The sequence below is a fragment of the Capra hircus genome, chromosome 2 (genome assembly GCF_001704415.2).
Source record: "Capra hircus breed San Clemente chromosome 2, ASM170441v1, whole genome shotgun sequence".
In the NCBI taxonomy this organism is placed as follows: domain Eukaryota; kingdom Metazoa; phylum Chordata; class Mammalia; order Artiodactyla; family Bovidae; genus Capra; species Capra hircus.
The window spans coordinates 9,750,739-9,772,372 of record NC_030809.1 but is presented as its reverse complement, the minus strand read 5'-3'; the positions used below and the strand labels follow the sequence as shown (position 1 = coordinate 9,772,372).

General features: G+C 51.5%; 1 protein-coding gene across 1 annotated transcript; it reads left to right on the top strand.

The window, feature by feature from the left end:
* Nucleotides 12,086–19,590, top strand: FAM46B (family with sequence similarity 46 member B). Its single transcript, XM_018056620.1, has 2 exons — nt 12,086–12,538; nt 17,710–19,590. Exons 1-2 carry the CDS (start codon nt 12,275–12,277, stop codon nt 18,736–18,738), a joined length of 1,293 nt encoding a protein of 430 aa, XP_017912109.1. The 5' UTR covers nt 12,086–12,274; the 3' UTR covers nt 18,739–19,590.

The following is a 21,634-nucleotide window of genomic DNA, read 5'->3' as shown; positions in this document are numbered from 1 at the left end:
GCGGATAAGAATCCACCTGCCAATACAAAGAACGTGGGTTTGATCCCAGGTCCGAGAAGATTCCACACGCTGAGGAGCCACTGAGCCCGTGCGCCACAACTACTGAGCCCAAAGGCTGCAACTACTGAACCCACGTGCCTAGAGCCTGTGCTCCACAACAGAAGTTCGCACACAGCAACATGAGGGTAGCCCCTACTCTGCAACTAGAGAAAGCACCCGTGCAGCAAGCAAGACCTAGCACAGCCAAAAATGCATAAATAAAGCAGTGTGTCACATTAAAAAAATATATAAAAAAAAAAATAAGTGCTTTTAGGGTGTGGTGCAGTTGTCCTGGGAGGGAGGGGCATTTGGCATTCCTGTTGTCATGGGTTAATGCTTGGCCTTCCAGCAGAGCCCAGAAAGTGGATTGGTCTGGCCAAGCTCTCAGGTGGGAGACCTCCTCAGTCTCTCCGGAACCCACTCCACCGCCCAAAGCTGGCTCCAGCCCTGCATAAGCCAGCTGCCTGGACTCCCCGCCTCCCCACCTTAGAGATGACAAATTTTCCTCACTGGCCACGAAGAGATTGCAGGGTTCAGAGCCGGACTGGCCTTGGGGGATCCTCAGGTCCTGTCCCTTTATAGTGGCCCAGACAGGAAAAGGGCTTGCTCCAGGAGGCTCACAGTATGTCAGCAGCAAACCTGGGCCTCAAACCCAGGCCTCTCTGCTCTACCCCGACCCCTAAAATGGGGTCCTCTGGAATCCTTACAGCAGCAACGCCCCAGCTGGTGCCCCAAGTCAGCACCCTGGCCAGGTGGGGACTCTGGGAGAGAGGGCTGTCTAAGGGATCCCTCGGTAGTCATCACGCCCTGCTGAGCTCCTGCCTCCTCCAAGAAACCTTCCCTGACTGGCACCCACAAGGTTGGCAATGAGTTCCCTCCCACATACCTCCTTTGACAGAACACCCGCTTAAAGGTGAAAGGTGTCAGTTTGCCTGTTTGCTGGCCTCCAGACTGAGAGTTTCTCAGGAGAGGGAACCTCTGGATTCATCTGGGCTCCCCACGACGGAGGCCTAAGTCAGACCGAGGGCAAAGGAAGGAGGGAGGAGTGGGAGACAGAGGGATGGGAGGGCGCTCCGGCAAGAAGACAGTGCCCTGGAATTTACTAGGCCAAGCTGCGAGCTCCGTCAGGATATAGGGTGGGGCCGACTGGAGGTGGGAGTCAAAGACCCCGCCCCTTCAGACGTCAATTCCCGGGCCGCCCCGCCCTCCCCAGCGGCCAGAACCCCCCGGCGGGCTCCTCCCGTGGGAACTGCTGTCTCGGCAGCGGGCATCCAGCCACGTGGGTGCCAGGAATGAGGCTTGGTGGCAGGGCGGGCGCTTACCTGGGTAGCGTTTGTTCCGGGCCGTCTCGACGGGACTGCACCTCGCTCGGGACTGGGGAAGGGGCGGCTCTGGGCGGAGGCCTCACTGGGAAGGCGGGTGCAATGCGCGGATCCAGGGAACAGAAGACATTTCTTCTCCCGCCAGCGCGCCCGCGGAGCAGCGGCTGGGCAGCACCCGGGAGCTGGTTAGAGCTGCAGGTTCTCAGGTCCTTCCCCAGACCTGCTGTTCAGAATCTGCACTTTAACAAGATCTTCGGGTAACTCCTATGCACATTTCCTTTTGAGAAGCCCTGTTTTGCAAATGTCAGCCGGCCTGTGTATTTACAAGGCAAATAAATAAATGTCTACACATTTCCAGTTAGTACAATGAATAACTCATGGGTGTACTGCATGGTGGCTAAAAATAATGCTGTATGGTAATTCAAAAGTCGCTGACAGTGGATCTTACAAATTCTCAACACAAGAAAAAAATGTAACTAGATGTTAGCTAGACATTGTGGGAATCATTTCAGTGTATACAAATATCAAATTAAGTTATACATCTGAAACTTAAATGTTTTATGTCAATTATATAGCAACTAATAATTAAATCATGAGGGTAAAAAAACATGAACTTCATTTCTTCTTTACGTTTCAGTTAGGGCATAACCTTGATTTTTATTTTTTTTAACAAAAATAGGAGTATGTGAATAGGATATTTTATCTGTGAATTTCATCCCATTACAGGAAAGCAATATTGCCAGAAGTGAAAGTCATTCAGTCGTGTCTGACTCTGCGACCCCATAGACTGTAGCCTGCCAGGTTCCTCTGTCCATGGACTTCTCCAGGCCAGAGTACTGGAGTGGATAGCCAGTCCCTTGTCCAGGGGATCTTCTCAACCTACAAATTGAATCCAGGTCTCCTGCATTGCAGGAGGATTCTTTACCGTCTGAGCCACCAGGGAAGCGCAATATTGCCAGAAACTTATTATAAAAGAGGGTGTGGGATCTGCTGGGGCTGGAAACCCACCGATGAATACCCACTCCTATTTTTAGTCTGCAGTGTCAGCCCTGAGGAGACAGATATGGGAGTAGGCAGCCCTTGAACCTGAGGACCTTAACTTCTAGTGGGGGAGATGAGACAGAGGTACATTGCTGCCTCTCGAACCTCAGTTTCCTCAACCATGAAATGGGCATAAACAGTCATCAGTCAGGGATTCCCAGGTAGCACTGGTGGTAAAGAATTCACCTGCCAATGCAGGAGACATAAGAGACATGGGTTTGGTCCCTCAGTTGGGAAGATCCCCTGGAGTAGGAAATGGTAACTCACTACAATATTCTTGCCTGGAGAATCCCATGGACAGAGGAGCCTGGTAGGCTACAGTCCATGGGTCTCAAGAGTCAGACGCAACTGAAGCGACTAAGCATAATCATCAGTCATGTCTGCCTGCCTCCCCAAGGGGCTGGACAGGCTCAAATGAGCTTGGGGACAAGGAGGGTTTTTGTGAGCTGCCTGGTACCTGAGGGATGTGAGGCCTGAGAGCGCCCTGATCACAGTTATCTTCTGGTGTGTATCCTGGTCCTTCAGGGTCCAGCCCTCAGGCTCCTCTTTTTCTCCCAGAGCCTCCTCTGCCTCTGTGGTTTCACTCTCTCTTCCGCCTTCCTTCCTACCCCCACTTCCAAAAAACCCACATCTGTCTGAACCTTGCTCCAAATTAGAACTGTTTCTGCAGAGAGCGAGCATGCACTGAGTGCTGGATACAAGCCAGGATCCCTCCTGCACTGGATCTTTTATGCCAGTCCAGACCTGGTAATAATACCCCATTGAGCAGATGAGGTATTACTCACTTCATGTATTCTGATGGGACTTCTGGTCCCATCACTTCATGGCAAATAGATGGGGAAACAATGGAAACAGTGAGAGACTTTATTTTCTTGGGCTCCAAAATCATTGCAGATGGTGACTGCAGCCATGAAATTAAAAGACGTTTACTCCTTAGAAGAAAAGCTATGGCCAACCTAGGCAGAATATTAAAAAGCAGAGGCATTACTTTGATGAAAAAATGTCTGTCTAGTCAAAGCTACAGAGAAGGCAATGGCACCCCACTCCAGTACTCTTGCCTGGAAAATCCCCTGGACGGAGGAGTCTGGTGGGCTGCAGTCCATGGAGTCGCTACAAGTCGGACACAACTGAGCGACTTCACTTTCACTTTTCACTTTCATGCATTGGAGAAGGAAATGGCAACCCACTCCAGTGTTTTTGCCTGGAGAATCCCAGGGACGGGGGAGCCTGGTGGCCTACCGTCTATGGGGTTGCACAGAGTCGGACACGACTGAAGCGACTTAGCAGCAGCAGCAGCAGCAGCAAAGCTATTGTTTTTCCAGTAGACATGTATGGATGTAAGAGTTGTCGTATAAAGAAAGCTAAGCACCGAAGAACTGATGCTTTTGAACTATGGTGTTGGAGAAGACTCTGGAGACTCCCTTGGACTGCAAGGAGATCCAACCAGTCCATCCTAAAGGAAATCAGTCCTGAATATTCATTGGAAGGACTGATGCTGAAGCTGAAACTTCAATCCTTTCGCCACCTTATGTGACGAATGGACTCATTTGAAAAGACCCTGATGCTGGGAAAGATTGAAGGCGGGAGGAGAAGGGGACGACAGAGGATGAGATGGTTGGATGGCATCACCGACTCAATGAATATGAGTTTGAGCAAGCTGGTGATAGACAGGGAGGCCTGGCATGCTGCAATCCACGGGGTTGCAAAGAGTCAGACATGACTGAGCAACTGAACTGGACTGAACTGAGCAGATGAGAAAACTGAGGCTCAGTGAAAGGGAGTGGTTTGTGCCCAGGGTACACAGCCAATAAGAGGCCACGCTGGAACAGGAACTCAAGCTTTTGGCTTCTCCGACACCGGGCTTCCTTGGCTGGAAAACAGAAACCGATTTTCCATGACCTTGAGGAGGACTCCATTCACAGACCCACCTCGAGATCTGCCTGAAGCCACACTGCACCACGCCCTGGTTCTAGAACAGTGCTCTTCCCTTCGGCATCCCTCACTTGTCTCATGAATCTTTATAGACTCCAGGAGTTGGGATACCCAGAAAACAAACTCTCTGCCCTCCTGTCGATTCTGTTCCAACAAAGAGGCAACCTATAGACAGGTAAACACACAGCATGATGTGTAGATGGTGCCGGGTGCTCTGGAAACAATAAAGCAGAGGAGAGCGTGGGGAGGGGAGGTTGCCATTTATTATTTTTTAGGTTTTGAAAAAGATTTATTTTTGGCTGCATTGGGCCTTCATTGCTGCACCTGGGCCTTCTCTGTGTGGCATGTGGAGGCTACTCTCTAGTTGCAGTGCAGGAACTTCTCATTGCAGTGGGATCTTCTCAACCAAGGATTGAACCCCATGTCCCCTGCATTGGCAGGCAGATTATTAACCACTGGACCACCAGGGAAATCCCAAGGTTGCCATTCTAACTGGATAGTTAGAGAGGCCTCACCGAGAAAAAGACCTGGAAGAACTGGGAAGAAGTCATGTGGCTAAGAGGGAACAAATGTGTTGGGCAGATGAAAGCAATTACAAAGGCTCTGAGGTGGGAGAGCTCTGGCTTCGAGAAGATCAGTGTACCTGCAACAGATGATGGAGGGCAGAGGGGGAGGAGATGGGGGTGGGGTGTTCCATGGAGCCTTGTGCGGAGTGGAAGGACTCTGGCTTTTACTTCAACTGAGATGGAGGCATTAAAACACATGATCTAACTTATGTTTGAAAAAGATCACTCTGGCTGCTGCGTTGAAACTACACTCTCAGCAACAAGTGCAATAACAGGAGGGGCCAGTAGGGAGGCTCCAATAATCCAGGAGCGGGGGCGATGGCCACGGAGCTGGCAGCAAGCTGGGTGAGGGGCGAGATGGGGTCAGAGTCTGACCCGTATTTTGAAGGTAGAGCCCACAGGACTTGCAGACACATTTGATGTGGGATGGGAAAGGAAAAAAAAGAATACGAAATGGTTTCAGATGTTCAGCCCAAGAACTGGAAGTTGCCATTTGCTGTGGGAGGAGTAATTCAGTTCAAGAATTCAGTTTTTGACGTGCAAAATTTGAGGAACATAAACAGACACGGAGAGATGTTGTGTAAAATTAAACAAATGAGTATAGAGGTCAAAAGAGAGCTCTGGGCTGGAATGTATAAAGCCGGGACCTACCAGTGGAGAGATGGTATTTAAAGCATGAAACTGAATGAGATCATCAAGGGAGTGAGTGTAGACAGAAAAGCTAAGAGGACCAGGGAATGAGTCCTGGGCACTTCACTGTTTAATGGTGGAGGGGATGAGGAGGAAACCACAAAACAGTAGTCAGTGAATCAGAAAAATCAGGATAGTAAGATCTCTTAAAAGCCAAGTGAAGAAAGCATTTCAAAGAGGAGGGAATGGCCAGCTGTGTCACATGCAATTTATAGATATAGGAAAATATGAGGATTAAGAATTGACAGGACTTCCCAGGTGGTCCAAGTGGTTAAGAATCTGCCTATCAAAGCAAGGGACACAGGTTCAACACCTGGTCCGGGAAGATCCCACAAGCCGCAGAGCAACAAAACCCATGCAACACAACTACTGAGCCCGAGTGCCTAGTCTTCATATGTGAGAATATGTTGGGTGAATTATATCTCAATAAAGCTATTTTCGAAAAAAATTGATGATTGGACTTACCAATGTGAAGGTGACAGGTGACCTCGACAAAAGTAGTTTTGGTCTAGTGGTGGGAACAAAAGCCTGACTGAAGTGTGTTCAAAAGAGGACAGAACCAGTGATGGCAGCAAGTGCGAACATTTTCAAGGATTCTTACTATATAAATGGTGCTCTACTTACAGTGGTTCAATTTATAATGGTTCGACTTACAATAGTTCAACTTACAAGTTTTCAACTTTGAAAGTGAAAGTGAAGTCGATCAGTTGTGTCTGACTCTCTGCGACCCCATGGGCTATAGACTACCAGGCTTCTTCGTCCATGGGATTTTCCAGGCAAGAGTACTGAAGTGGGTTGCCTTTTCCTTCTCCAGGGGATCTTCCCGACCCAGGGATTGAACCCAGGTCTCCCACATTGCAGGCAGACGGTTTACCCTCTGAGCCACCTTTTCAACTTTCCGATGGTACAAAAGCAATACTCACTCAGAAGGAAATGTACTGTGAATTTTGATCTTCTCCCAGGCTAGTGATATTCAGTACAGTACTCTCTCATGATGCATCTTAAGTGGCAACAAGCTGCAGCCCCCAGTGAATCACACTATCACATCACATTGAGGGAAAACAACCAATACACTTACACCATTCTTTCACTTTAAGCACAGGATTCAATAAATTACACGAGATAGGGGTCTTCCCTAGCAGTGCAGTGGTTAAGACTCTGGACCTCCAATGCAGGGGTATAGGTGTGAGCCTTGGTTGGGAAACTAAGATTCTACATACTGTGCTTAGAGCAGCCAAAAAAAATTTTTAAACAGTTACATGAGATATTCAGTTATTAAATAGGCTTTGTATTAGTTGCTTTTGCCTAACTGCAGGCTAATGCTAGTGTTCTGAGCACATTTAAGGTAGGCTAGGCTAAGCTATGGTGTTTAGTAGGTTACATGTATTAAACGCATTTTCAACTTGGGATATTTTCCAGACACCGTGGGTTTATGGAATGTAACCCCCTCGTAAGTCAAGGAAGATCTGTATAGAGAAATGGGGTAGAGAGGAGGCAGACATGAGACATGAGACTTCATGGTTTTGTTATGTTTTTTTTCTGAGATGCAAGAAGTTATGTTTCAGTGCTGATTGGACTGATCCAGGAGCGGGGGAAATGGCCCAAGGGAAGTCCTTGAGTGGGTGAAAGGCAGGGAATCTGGTGTGTGAGTGGAGGGGAAGCACAGAGAGGGGCAACTGGGGTTCATCCAAAGTAGCAGGAGGGAGGGACAAAACGCAGCGCAGACTCAGGGACTGGGTAGAAGGGGTGTTGAGAGTTTGCGGAAACTGTCCATTGATTACTTCTATTTTCTCAGTGACCTAGGAAGCAAGGTCAAGAGCTGAGGGAGGATTGGGGGGAAGAGCTATCAGGGACTGAGGAGAAGTAAGACATTGTTTATAGGAGGACTTGCCTGATGGTCCAGTGGTTAAGAATCCACTTTGCAGTGCAGGGGATACCGGTTCAAGCCTTGGTCAGGGAACTAAGATCAGGGCAAACTAAGGCCACGTGCTGCAACTACTGAAGCCCACCCACCACAGCTAAGACCAGTGCAACCAAATAAATAATTCTGCTTTTAAAAAAAAAAGAAAAGAAAGAAATTGTCTATAGGACTGCGACAGAGTGACTAGACTGGGTCATATGGTAGGATATCAAGACAGTGCTAAGGGGCCCCCGGAGGAGGGCGGGGGTGACATTAAAGTGAAACCAATCATCACAGCTGTGTGTCTTTCTCCAACTTCTGTCAACTGTGTGGGTGCAAGTGCAGGGCTGTGGTTTTGGATTAACCAGGGTGTGGTTTTGCCAGGTGAGTGCAATTTAATACAAAAGGAGCAAGGGGGTTGAGGGCGTATGCAAGGAAGTCATTATAATGATGGTCCATGGAATCTAAGCTGGTGAAGGAGGAAAGTCAGGACATGAGGGAGGCGAGGAGCAGTAGGGGAGAAGGTGGGAAGATCAATGAACTGAAGGTCCTGGTGGGTCTGGAAGCGATGGAGCTGGGGTTCCGGAGGGAGTGAGCAGAAAAGACAGGAGGCGGTGTCAGGAGGATGGGATACTTGATAATTAAATTACACAGGGTAGGGGCACAATTATGAGTAATAACAAGGTCTGGGAAATTATCCTGGCCATGAGGGGCTGAGGCAGGGTGGAGGACAAGAACCACGAGAGGAGGGAACGGGTGTTCTCCATAGGGGAGGGTCATCTATGTGTCACTGAACAAACCAAGTTATCCTCAGACGCAGGGCCCTGGGTAGCACATGGGCTTGGGATTCAGCCAAACCTGAGTATGAAGCCCCTCTTGCCCACCCCCTCTCATGGGGGTCGTACTCAAGTTAATCAGCTTCTCTGAGCCTCAGTTTTCTCTCATGCAAAGCAAGAGATCATTCCTAAGTCAAAAGATTATGTTCTGAAAATTGAATGAGCTGTGCAGAAAGTGCCTGGTGTGGTTTTAGGCACAGGGTGCTCTGTAATGTGGGCGGATCCCAGGATGTTCCTGTCTTGGGTCTCAGAGCTGAGGAGGGGCCAATGTAGGGCCCAAGACTCTCCCGGGACCCCTTCTTCTTTCCCACCATCTCAGACCATAGAAGGTGTGAGTGGAAGAGCCTGACTCCCATTTCTCTTCCATTTTACAGAATAGGAAACTGAGGCCCAGATAGGAAAAGTGACTTAATTATCATACAGAGTAAGTTCCCTTTTAAAATCAGTTGAAGTCCGGATAAGATAGGAAATGTATATGAGGGGGGAAAGGCTTATATATAAAATTTGAAAGACAGTTGGACTCTTCAGGATGTACTTTAGCCATCATTCCCCTCCATTCACTGGAACAATTAAAAGTTGACCTCGGTGAAAATGAAACCCTATGAAATTACCCCTGCTCTCTCTCTTCTTCTCTCTCCTCTTCCTACATCCCCAAGTCACACCCCCACCCCAGCACTGATGTTGGGGTCCTGTGATTGGTCAAACATTAGACTAATTAGCTTTGGAAATAGAAGTGTCAACAAAAGGGTGACTCATAGCCCCTGAATTTGCCAATTGCTCCTCCTAGCCCTCCTAGAAAGAAGGGGAGAGGAAAAGAGACCTCTTAACTTTCCTTCTTTAGAGATCTTAATTCCAGTGTACAGAGTGGGTGCAGCACCAGCCCACTCTCACAAGACCCAATCGTGAGTAGTTTCAGCCCTTGCCAGTCTCCTTGGGGCAAATCCTTTCTGCTTTCTGGACCCCAGTTTCCACATCTACAAAGTGGGAAGAGAGTAAACAAAATGATTATCAAAGAGCCTGTCAGCTCAAGCCTTCAGAGTTCTAGGAATATGTGACTTGGCACTATCTCTGTTGCCTTAGCTGTCCAGGGACAAGCAGGGGGAGACTGGGCCGAAGTGGATTCAGTAGACACAGTGGAAATATCACTTCCTTTGGGAGGCTTTCTACGTCTGCACCATCTAACAATGTATATGAATCTCTCTGGTTCTCTTCCCTCTCTTGAAAACTGTATCTTTTTCACACTCACACATATGGTTGCTCTCCCTCCCATTGCCCTGTTCTATTTTCTCCCTAACACTATTAGAAATGTCTTATTTATTTACTTACTTGACTATGGTCTTACTAAACTAGAATGACAGTTTGAGAAGAGCAGGGATCTTGCTATCATACCCCAGGACCTAACTCAACACCTGGTACACAGTAGGTGCTTAATATGTCAGTGTTGGTTGATGAATGAATAAATAAGTGGATGAATGGATCCTGAGGGTGGTACCAGGGCTGTGCCAAGCATGACTGTGATCTCTGCCAACTCTTCTAAGAAGAGCAGTTGGGCAAGAGGACTTTGGAATCAGGAGACCTGGATTCAAGTCTCACAATGCCTATTAGTAGTTGTATGACCTTAGGCATGTCACTTGACCTTTCTAAATCTTAGGTTCTTCATCTCTAAGTTGAGGATAATGATGCCACATCTTGAGATGTATTTTTAGGAATTAGAGGTCATGTGTATAAAATATCTGTGCCTAGTAGGTTACCCAGTAAATGTTACTTTCCCTTCTTTTCCTCCCTCTGCTGGGACATGGAAGGGATAGGTCAAGGGTTTGGAGACTCTGGGTTCAGCTGAAGGATGTTTCTTATCTATTTCTTATCTTTCAAGAGAAGGTAAAACAAAATAGCAAGCAACTGAGCTGAGGACAGTGCATGCTTGAGGCTTGCCCCAAGTCACAAAGCCAACGAGTGGAGCAAATAGCAGATTCCCACCCTGACCCCAGACAAGATGGAGAGAAGGGTCAAGGGCAGGATCTTATTTGTGCAGGCCTCCAGATAGAGGAAACAGCTGCTCTAGTCTGTGTCAGGTTCCTGGGATCTAGTCCTAGGTCTGTCTGAGGTAATCTGGTGACCTTGGAATGTAGTTCACTATTTCTAGGTCTTGGTTTCTCTGTACATTGGACACATTGCTCTTGCCCAGCCTACCTTACAGAATGGGGGTGTTAGGAGAATTATATTTAATTGTTAGAAAAATGATGTTTAATTTAAAAGAGAATACTGCAGGGACTTCCCTGGTGATCCAGTGGCTAAGATTCTGCACTCCCAATGCAGAAGTCCTGGGCTCAATCTCTGGTTGGGCAACTAGATCCTATATGTCGCAACTAAAGATTCCACATGCCACAACCAAATAGATAAATATTTTTTGAAAAGAGAGAATATTGCAGAGATGAATCAGACTCAATTTCTAGAATTTTGCCACCAGCACCTATATTTAAAATAAGAAAAGATTAAACATAATAACAATAAGCCTCATCCCACTAGGCTCTGTAAAGTGGGAGAGAAAAACATGTAAATGTATTATTTCCATAGAACACATGGATATGTTTTGCCAACTATAAATAACCAAACCAAATTAAGAATATATATATTTATTGAGCCCCTTCTCTGCAGTAGATGAGGAAACCGACTTAGATTTAGGGACTTGCCCAAGGCACACAGGACCTGAGAAGCTAAGAGGCTGGCAGGAAGGACTTCCAGCTGCTGCCCAGGAAGCTGCTGCCAGAAGATCAACACTCCAGTTCAGGCTTCCCTCCAACCTCCAGCCCTGTGAAGGCCCTGAGTCTGCTCAAGTGTAGTGGAAAGAGCAAGTGCTTGCAGACTCTCTAGTGCAGGTTCAACACCAGGGCCTGTCTCACTTGCTGTGACCTTGAGACAGTCAAGCCCCTTCTCTGAGCAGGTTTCCTCATTCCTAAACCAAAACATGGGGCTTCCCAGGTGGCTCAGTGGGTTAAGAATCCGCCTACAAATCAGGAGACACGGGAGACATAGGTTCGATCCCTGGGTCGGGAAGATCCCCTGGCGGAGGGCATGGAAACCCACTCCATTGAATATCCTGCTTGGAGAGTCACATGTACACAGGAGCCTGGACTACAGCCCATAGAGTCGCAGAGTCGGATACGACTGAAGCGACTGAGCAGGGGCACAAACCAAAATATTAACGCTAGCCAGGTAGAGGTGTACTCAGGAGAGTACATTACAAAGTATCTACCTCGGTATACAAGTTTGTCACCTTTTCTCAACTCTGGAAGATTGCCTGAGAGCAGGAGGAGCACTGTGTGAAGTTGAACAATTGGCGCAGTCTCTCTGAGCTTCTGAAAATAGTGGATGACTAGGACCAGGCCCAGTGATTTCTAAATTCCTTCCAGTGCAAAAAAAAAAAAAAGCTTAGTGGTCCAATTCCGCTACAAACTTCACAGGTCACTTCCTTCTCGTCTGCCCCTGGAGGGCGCAGTCCCTTTAAATCCAGGACTTGCCTTCGGCCCGAGCCAATCACCGAGAACAGAAGTTCTTTAAGGACCAAAGGAGGGAATTAAGCCGGAGCAGGAGGACGGGCAGGGGTGTGCCATGCAACCAATCGGAATCCTCCTGGCGACCAGTGACTCACGTGCAAAGCTTTGCTGACCAATGGCAGGCGCGTCGAGAGGCGGAGCGGTTCCCGCTGGGTGACAGCTGCTCGGACCAATGGGTGTGTCGCCCGCGGCCTATAAGAGTCCGCGGGGCCCCGGGCGACAAGCTTTAGGGTCGGTTGGTCGTCGCCGTCGGAGGTGTGCTCTGGGTTTGCCTCGCCGTCGCTGCTGTCCGGTCCCTGCGTCCTCCGCGTTGGTCGGGGCCCAGCCGCTCTCCCGGCCCTCCTCCCCTTAATCGCCCCCCGGTTTCTGCCGTCGGGGCCCCGGGGCCGGGCTAATGATGCCGTCGGAGAGCGAAACGGAGAGCCGGGACCGGGCGGCTGCACAGGTGGGGACGGCTGCAGCCGCGGCGGTGGCTAAGGCCGCCCCGGCAGGCGGCGGCCCCGACCCGGAGGCCTCATCGGCCTCCCTCGGACAGCACCTGAGCGGGTTGAGCTGGCCGCAGGTGAAGCGGCTGGATGCGCTCCTGAGCGAGCCGATTCCCATTCACGGGCGCGGCAACTTCCCCACGCTGAGCGTGCAGCCCCGGCAGATCGTGCAGGTGAGAGGCACTGGGCGGTGGATAGGAAGTCTCCATCCTGAGGCTCTCGTGGCTGGAAGGTTCCCGGAGTCTGTTCGATTTGTTGGACAGCTAGGAAAACAAGGCTCGGGGAAGGACAAGAGCTGTAACAAAATCGCGCAACCTTGATGGGAGTCCACATCCTACTGCCCCCGCATCTCATAATCTTTTTTCCCCACTTGACTTTCCTGTCCCGCGCCCCTTGAGGAGCCTCGATGGCCCTCGGACCGTTTACCTAGGTCCTGGCTGGAGGGGGCGGGAAGTGGGGAGGGACCTGGTCTGGGAGGAAGAACAGCCCCGCCTGCAAGGACAGGAGTTGCCAGGCAGCCCTGGGTGGGTAGCTTGGGTAGCTTTGCACGCTTGAACCCGAGATAGTTCTTTTCATCTCCAAACCATCATCCCCAGGTCTCATGCCCAACCCTTTCCCTCTCTTGAGATTTAGGAGCAGATTCTCTCTGTCCTCTGCTCCCAGAGCCCACGGCTCAAGAGCCCCCTCCGGAAAGCTGAGAAATTCCAGCTAGGACTCCCTCTCAACTGGGGTTGTGTGGCAGGAAGAGATTAAGCATGAGGCACCTGATGCCTGTGTGCGGGGTGGGGTGGGGGGACATCAGGTGTCCAGTTTAGCTGTTTCTTTCCTTTCCCAAGATTGGAAATGAGGGTTGAGTCTCTGGCCCCAAGCCCCATCTCTCTCCTGAGGGGAAGAGAATTCTGGCAACTCCTTTCCTGTTCCACAGACTCCCTCTTCCCTTTACCTGGCCCTCAACAACCCTAAAATTGCTCTTTCACCTATATAGCCCAGGCACTGTCATGCTCTGAAATACCATAATATGGTAATTACTGTACCCATTTTATAGCTGGGGAAGCTGAGGCCCCAAGAGGGGCCGTGAGCTCCCTAAGATTTCCTAGAGGTGAAAAGCAAACCCAGAGAATCTTTGGTCTTCCCAGGAGCTGGTTACTACAAGTTCAAGGCTTTCCCATTTTTCCCCAAGACTTCCCAAGTTCCCAAGATTCAATTTGTAGGTCTTAGCAGTTAGAAGAAACCAGGAAATCTAGCTGCAATTCCTGCATATTCCTGGCAGCAGATGGGGAAGTAGACATGCAAGCCAGGTAAAGCAGACCACCCCCCATCCCTGGCTCTTGTGTCTTAGCTTCCACAGAGGGGGAGGGTTGCTTGTTGTGGGATTACCTCTCCCTCCCTCTCAAGGAATGGGAGGGGGTGGGGGCAGATTCCCTAGGGTTGACTCATCAGTGGCGAGGCATTCCTGGGCTGCCCCGCTGTTATGGGGCAATTAGGAACCAGTTGAGGTTTTTCTCCTCCTTGACAGTCAGGTCAAACTTGGGGCCCCAAATGCTGTATCCCCAGGACTATTATCCCAGGCATGAGCCCAGTGTGGGAGTTCTTCTCTGCAGGGACTTGGGGTGCCCTAAGGGGAGGTCCCTGCCCCTGTCAGTATGGTCCAAACTGCCTTTACTGGTATGTTCTCTGTGCCAAGCCCTGTTCAGGACACCAGGGGCACAGATGTGACTGAGACCCAGCCCCCTGGCTTTCCAGCTACTCCCATCCAGGTGGGGAAGACTGCAGGTCAATAGGAGCTGACTCTACAATGTGATAAAAGTACAATGTCTCCTAGACTAGGGTCAGAAATACACAGACCAGGGAACTGCTGGCTGTGGGGGGGAGGAGGACAGTGGTGACTTAGAGAGTTGGACTGGAAGGTTGGACATCTAGTTTCAGGTCCTGGACCATTGTCAATTCCCTTTGCTGGGCCTGTGCGCGCGAAGTTGCTTTAGCAAAGTCCAACTCTGTGGAACCCTATGCATTGTAGCCCACCAGGCTCCTCTGTCCATGGGATTCTCCAGGCAAGAATACTGGAGTGGGTTGCCATGCCCTCTTCCTGGGGAATCTTCCCAACCCAGGGGTCCATCCTGCGTTTCTAACATCGCCTGCATTGGCAGGTGGGTTTTTCACCAGTAGTACCCCCTGGGAAACCCAGTGTCCCTTTTTGTTCAATGGGGATGGGTTGAACTGCTCTCTATTGCCCCTTCTGCTTCCAGAATCCAAAGGGTCCTTTACGTGGCCTGCACAAATGCCTCCACAGGGAAGAAAGTCCATCTTCTGTCAGGAATTTGTAGCTGGCAGCTTCACAAGCTATTGGGATGTGTGTGTGTATGTGTATGGGGGGTGGGTGGTGGCAGGGGGTCCTGTTTGTGTGTATATGGTGGGAGATGCTGGTTTGTTGACTTTGGGCTTCTCACCTGTGCTGAGTTGTCCCATGGTTCAAGAATTGGAAACGTTCTCCCTCTGCCCCCCAACAAGCTTTGCCTACAGCAGTAATCTGGGCATTTAGAGATACGATTCCTGCTTGTACCTGGGCTAGAGGAACCTACTCTCCTGTAGGAGGCCCCCACCCCCACCCCACCCCCCGGAACATAGTTCTGGGAGAACTGACTCTACTTAAGTTCAGCCACTTATTGACTGTGTGTCCCTAAACAAGTCCTCTGCCCTCTCTGGGTTCAGAGGATTGAATTCGTCTCTGATCTCTCCAGCTGCAGCCAAAGGGCCTGTATTAGGTGGCTCCAGACTCAAGTTTTGTAAGCCTGCTGGCTGACAGCACTTATGGTCTCCCTGCAGGTCTCAGCAGCAGTCTGGGAACAGAGTGGTTTGGGGGAGGGCCTTGGCACAAGAGCAAGGAGGGTGCAGCCATTGCCCCGTCCATGGCTGGAAAGTCTGATTCAGGAGGCTCCAAGCTGCCCTGCAGTCCTTGGGTGTGGCAGTATCTGGGGACTGCCTGCCAAGTTGGCTGTAGTCACACCTGGGAACCAGACAACAGCCGCTGGCTGGCTGACACAGCCAACCCCATGGCCTGACGCAGGAGTTTTAACAAGGGTACTCCTACCTACTCACCAGGCCAGATGCCATGCCCTGGGGTGGGCATCAGCCTGGGAGCAGGAGCTGGCACTGAGTGAGGCTCAGTCAGCTCTAATGGGACTTGGGGAGGGGGCTGGTCAATGCTGCAGCTCTGCCAGAGTCCTTGGGACAAAGGTCTGTGGCCCAGTCCTCCCCTTGGCCTACACGGGCACAGCTGCCAGAGTGCGGGAAAGAAGTCCCACAGGCTGGCCCCTTACCTCCAGCCTCCCGTATCTGCCTGGCCAAGGCTTCCCCCAGCCCCACCTTCCTGCTCCCTAGCTACTCTGGCCCTGGGCTTCAGTGACTGGAGGGTTGCTCTCACTTTGAAACTCTGAAATGGAGAGCAGATTAGAGCCCTAGTTTCTGGTCTCTGCTCCTTCGAAACCCTGGATTGGTAATGCAGTAGAAAGCGGATAGGATTGGAAGTCAGCCATACCTGAATCTGAGGGCACCTCTGGGTGATGGCAACCCACTCCAGCATTCTTGCCTGAAAATCCCAAGGACAGAGGTGCCTGACAGGTTACAGTCTATGAGGTCACCAGAGTCAGACACGACTTGGTGACTAAACCACCCCTGGGTGATCCTGTGTAGGTAATTCACTCCTCAGCTTCCCCATCTATAACTTGGAGATGTTAAAGATCTAATCCCTTATAGGTTCTGGTGAGAAGGCCCAATGCCTGGCCCCCCAGGTTCCTGATGGCCACAATAATACCTTCCCCTAGTCAGGGTCCTCCTCCAGGAAGCTTCTTGGAGGGAGCCGCCCGCCTCAGATTGCCCCACTGCAGCTTGCCTCCTCAGCACTTAGGTGCATTCTTTGCAGTAATTCCCTGGGAGGCCAGCAGAGCAGCCGGCCTGGAGCTGACTTGGCAGCAAGGCGGGGTTGCAGAATCCTCAGGGTAGGAATGCTGCCTGGTCACTTTCGGTGTATGAAGCTGGGCTGCTAAGAAAACAGTGTCGGAGCCCAGCTCCTCTCTTCTCCCCTCCCTGGTGCTAGGCCCAGGGAGAGGCCTCTGCTAGAGGAACAGATTCGAGATGACACAGGTTTCCCTGTCATGTTCCTGTGTCAGCGGATGGGGTCTGCTACATTCTTCCCGCTTGGCTCGCTTCCCTGGTGGCTCAGACGGTAAAACATCTGCCTGCAATGTGGAAGACCTGGGTTCGATCCCTGGGTTGGGAAGACCCCCTGAAGAAAGAAATGGCAGCCCACTCCAGTACCCTTGCCTGGGAAGATCCCACAGACAGAGGAGCCTGGTAGGTTCCTGGTAGGTCCATGGGGTTGCAAAGAGTCGGACATGACTGAGCGACTTCATTTTCCTTTCCTACTTGGCTCAGAAGGCTTCCTGAGATTTTGACCCACCTCCTGCCCAAGAGCAGAAAGAGTCTGGGTTTTAACTTCCAGCCCTGCCATTTCTGAATGGCCTCTCCTCTGAACCTTAAGTGTTTTACTACTAGAAGCCTCAGTTTCTTCATCTGTAAAAATGAGTCTAATATTTGCTTCGCTGGGTCCTTGTAAAGATAAATGAATGTGTCATAATCAAAAGAGCGTGCATGGACTTGAGAATTCAACTGACCTGGGTTCTGGTCTCAGCCTGACTACTCTATGACTTTGGACATGACTTTCCTGTGCCTCAGGTCCCCCACCTGTAAATTGAGATGATAATACATAAAAATCGGGATTATTATGAGGGTAAGGGTAGTAATGCATGTGAACTGCCAATTACATTCCCAACACATTTGAGCAGTTTGCATAAGGCCTGGCACAAAACTGCTTTACTTGCAGTTTTAGAGAGGTGGAATAGCATAGTGGTTGAGACATGAACTCTTGAGTTTAATTCCCAGCTCTGCATTCACCGGCTGTGTGACTTTGGGCAAGGTACTTGGCCCCTCTGTGCTTCCAGTTCCCCATCTGTAGAGTGGGAGTAAGAGTACCTTCCTCATAGGGTTACTGTAAGAATTGTGTGAGTTTATATCCTAATTATAAAGTGCCTAGATCAAGACCTGGCATTTAGTAAATTCTATGCACCTATGTGTTATCATTATTGCTGTTCTGAGTCATTCCTCCAAAGGGGCCACTCTCCAGATGAGGAAATACAGGTTTAGAGAATGAAATTACTTTCCAAAGGCAAACCAGCTGGTAAGTGGTCAACAATGGTTGATGTCACTGTGGTTATTGCGTTTAAACCCAGAGTGGATCCTCCTGGAAGCCAGGTCGCTGACAATTCTTCCTGCCGCCGGCCCCCTGCAGGTCGTCCGCAGCAGCCTGGAGGAGCAGGGGCTGCAGGTGCGCGGTGTGCGGCTGCACGGCTCGGCTGCCAGCCACGTGCTGGACCCCGAGAGCGGCCTGGGCTACAAGGACCTGGACCTGGTGTTCCGCGTGGACCTGCGCAGCGAGGCATCCTTCCAGCTGACCAAGGAGGTGGTGCTGGCCTGCCTGCTGGACTTCCTGCCGGCCGGCGTGAGCCGGGCCAAGATCACGCCGCTGACTCTCAAGGAGGCTTACGTGCAGAAGCTGGTGAAAGTGTGCACTGACACGGACCGCTGGAGCCTCATCTCGCTGTCCAACAAGAGCGGCAAGAACGTGGAGCTCAAGTTCGTGGACTCGGTCAGGCGCCAGTTCGAGTTCAGCGTCGACTCGTTCCAGATCCTCCTGGACTCCCTGCTGCTGTTCGGCCAGTGCTCGCCCACGCCCATGTCGGAGGCCTTCCACCCGTCGGTGACGGGCGAGAGCCTGTACGGGGACTTCGCCGAGGCCCTGGACCATCTGCGACACCGTGTCATCGCCACGCGCAGCCCCGAAGAGATCCGCGGGGGCGGCCTCCTCAAGTACTGCCACCTGCTGGTGCGGGGCTTCCGGCCGCGGCCCAGCACCGACGTGGGCGCCCTGCAGCGCTACATGTGTTCCCGCTTCTTCATCGACTTCCCCGACCTGGCGGAGCAGCGGCGCACGCTGGAGCGCTACCTCGAGGCCCACTTCAGCGGGGCCGACGCGGCGCGCCGCTACGCCTGCCTGGTGACGCTGCACCGGGTGGTCAACGAGAGCACCGTGTGCCTCATGAACCACGAGCGCCGCCAGACGCTGGACCTCATCGCCGCGCTGGCGCTCCAGGCGCTGGCCGAGCAGGGCCCAGCGGCCGCTGCCGCCCTGGCCTGGCGCTGCCCGGTGATCCCCGACGGGGTGGTGCCCGCCACCACCGTCAGTTACTACGTGACCCCCGTGCAGCCTCTGTTGGCCCGGGCCCACACCTCCTATCCCACCTGGCTGCCCTGTAACTGACTCGGCCCTTGGCCGGTAAGGACTTGGCCACCCCGGATGGAGTGGGGCCTCCAGGAGGGCGGGGAGGACCCGGCCAGAGACAGACAGCCAGGGCTAGGGGGCCCAGCACTGCTGCAGAGTCAGGCCTCAGACTGAACAAACCAGATTTCTCCCCCGAGGGAGGGCCCCAGAGGACTGAAGGCCAAGCTGGGGTTCTCGGTAAATGGACTTTTTGGTTATTTGCGCCACCTTTTGGAGTAGCATAATTGTGGGGTGCCGGGGTAATTTGTCTTGAGGGTCAACTGCCTTTAGGAGGAGACAAAGAATGTTTGGGATGGTAGCCTCAAGGCCCATCATCTCAGGCTGATTTCTGTGGCCTAGAAAGGGTCTTTCTGGCTAGGGTCAGCCCTCAGTGACACCAGCAGCCTCCAAGGGCCTGTAGCCCATCAATGGCTAAAATATTGTTATGTTATGGGAATCACTCACTTTGAGTCGGGCTGAACCACTAACTAGGAGGAGGGAAACTGAGGCAGATGCCTAGGTTTGGAGAGGGATAGGTTTACCTCAGCCCCCTAACACCCCTACCCCAAGCTGTCTAGGTGCGCCGTGGAGCCTGGGGTGGAAGACAAGCCATGCCCCTGTCAGGGTGCTTCTCCCTTCCCCCACGTGGTGAGGAGCCCTCCTGCCTGGGAGCTTGTTCTCTAGAAGGTGCTGGGTCCAATGTAGCCACAGTCAAGTGATCCCACCCTCCTGGCTTGTTTACAGGGTCCTCACAAGGGAAAGGAGAGGTATACCCCACCTCGCTTCCCATCCCTCTGGATTTGTTACTATTTTGCACTTTTAACACCTGCCAATAAAGATTGTCCACACTGAGCTTAGCACCATGCTTTCTCCTGGGAGAAGGACCTTCCGTGGCGGTGGGGTCTGTGGCTGCCTCTCACCCAGCCAGAGTCTGGGTTGTATTGGGGGAGGGGACTTGGGGGGGGCAGGGTCTGAGTCCTGGCGGGTTGTTAGGGAATGCCCCTCCTTCCGCTAGTTTGGCAGTTGTGCTACAAGCCTCTGTCCACACATGTGATTTGCCCCTGCACATCATTTTAGCAAATCTCTTGCTAAAAAGCAGATGTTTCAGTGTTTCCTACCTGAGTCCTGGTAACCCTGGAACTGGCCTCATACTCCAATCCTCAGGGCTGCTTGACTCCATCTCTGCTCAACCTTCCCCAACCCTCCCCAGGAAGCAGGTGAACAAGCAGGGGGAGTCTGGACTGGAGACCCTCGCTCTAGATGTGGCAGCTGGGACTAGGTTGAGGGGGGCTTCTGGCACCTCCAAAGCCAGAGCCCAGGTTTGGCCTCCCCACTGGGAGTTGTCATTCAGTCGCTAAGTCATGTCTGACTCTTTGCAACCTCACTGCAGCATGCCACAGTTCCCAGTCCTCCGCTATCTCCCAGAGTTTGCTCAGACTCATGTCTACTGAGTCAATGATGCCATCCCACCATCTCATCCTCTGTCATCCCCTTCTCCTGCCCTCAATCTTTCCCATCATCAGGGTCTTTCCCAATAAGTCAGTTCTTCGCATCAAGTAGCCAAAATACTGTAGCTTCAGCATTAGTCCTTCCAGTGAATATTCAGGGCTGATTTCCTTTAGGATTGACTGGTTTGATCTCCTTGCTGTCTCCTCCCTCTCGCATCCCCAAGTGCTAGTGGGGAGATGCCTTGCTCTAAGCAAGTCCCCTAGAGAGGCAAGGACTCTCCTTTCCAAACCCAGCTGGGACCATGCCTGGCTGCCTGGGAGTGCCAGCTGCCAGCCACAAGCTCTTAGGGAGGTGTTCCCTCAGGGCATCAGCCAGTCACAGGCCTGGACGCTGCCTACTGTTTACCCAGCCTCTTTGATCCAGGGAGTGCAATGTCCTTAACATATTGAGGCTCATTAGTGGCCTCTGAAGTGCTGGCTTTTATGGTTCCAGTCAGAGTGGAGAAAACAAGGCCGCGGAGGAGGCCCCAGGCCACCTGGTTGAGTCCAGCCATCTCACCTGCTCAGTGCGTCCCTGCTGGGCTCAGAATGGCTAGAAGGATGAGTGGAAAGGCTGTCTTTGCTTGGTGACTAAAAGCATCCTCCTACCCTACCCTGGTCGTGCCTACTCAAACTAGGGTCCTAGGATGGGGAGCACTAAGTTTGTCCCAGCTCCTGCTTTGGGGTGTGACGGGGAAGCTCACAGCATAAGCACAGAGGCCTAGCTTCTTGGGTGGGGAGTGGGATTCACCGGTATGTGCTTGTTTCCGAGGGGAGCGAGCCAGAAATCCATGGCATACGCGTGTGTGCATGGATTCAGCCCACATGTGCTGGCTACCCCTCCATGGGGTGGAAACACAACAGTAAACAAAGACCAACATCCCTACCCTTGTGAAGATCACACTCGAATGGGAAAGATAGAAAATAAATTATATAGTCTAGAAGGTCAGCGACGCCTAAGAATATACATAGCTGGGTAAGGGATTGGAAGTGCTGAGGTGTGCAATTTTAAAAAGGGTGTGCCTCCTTGAAAGGGCGACAATCTGATTGAACAAAGACAATGGGGAGCAAACCATGCGGATGTCTGGGGAAAGAGCCTTCCGGGTGGAGGGAACTCATCACATGCTCCTGGCAGGTGTGTCTGGGGAAGGGCACGTGTGCCTGAGGCTGCCCAGCTCACCCTGCGCAGGTGTGTGTGCTCCCCAAGAGAAGTGGGAGATAGGAGTTTCCCACTTACAGCTACCACTTCTGGATAGCTCTCCCCCAGACTGGGCAGCATGCTGAGATCTTCCCAGTCACAGCATCCCAATGCACCCTGGCAACAACTCCACGAGAGAACAAGTATTTCCATTTTACAGACAAGAAAACTGATGCCAGAGAGATTTGTGGGCCATTGCCGTTAACCCCTG

Excerpts from the sequence above, each read along its gene's own strand:
- FAM46B (XM_018056620.1), top strand. The coding sequence starts at position 12,275 with ATGATGCCGTCGGAGAGCGAAACGGAGAGCCGGGACCGGGCGGCTGCA. Across the intron at positions 12,539-17,709 it reads AGCCCCGGCAGATCGTGCAG|GTCGTCCGCAGCAGCCTGGA; the intron begins GTGAGAGGCACT and ends GGCCCCCTGCAG.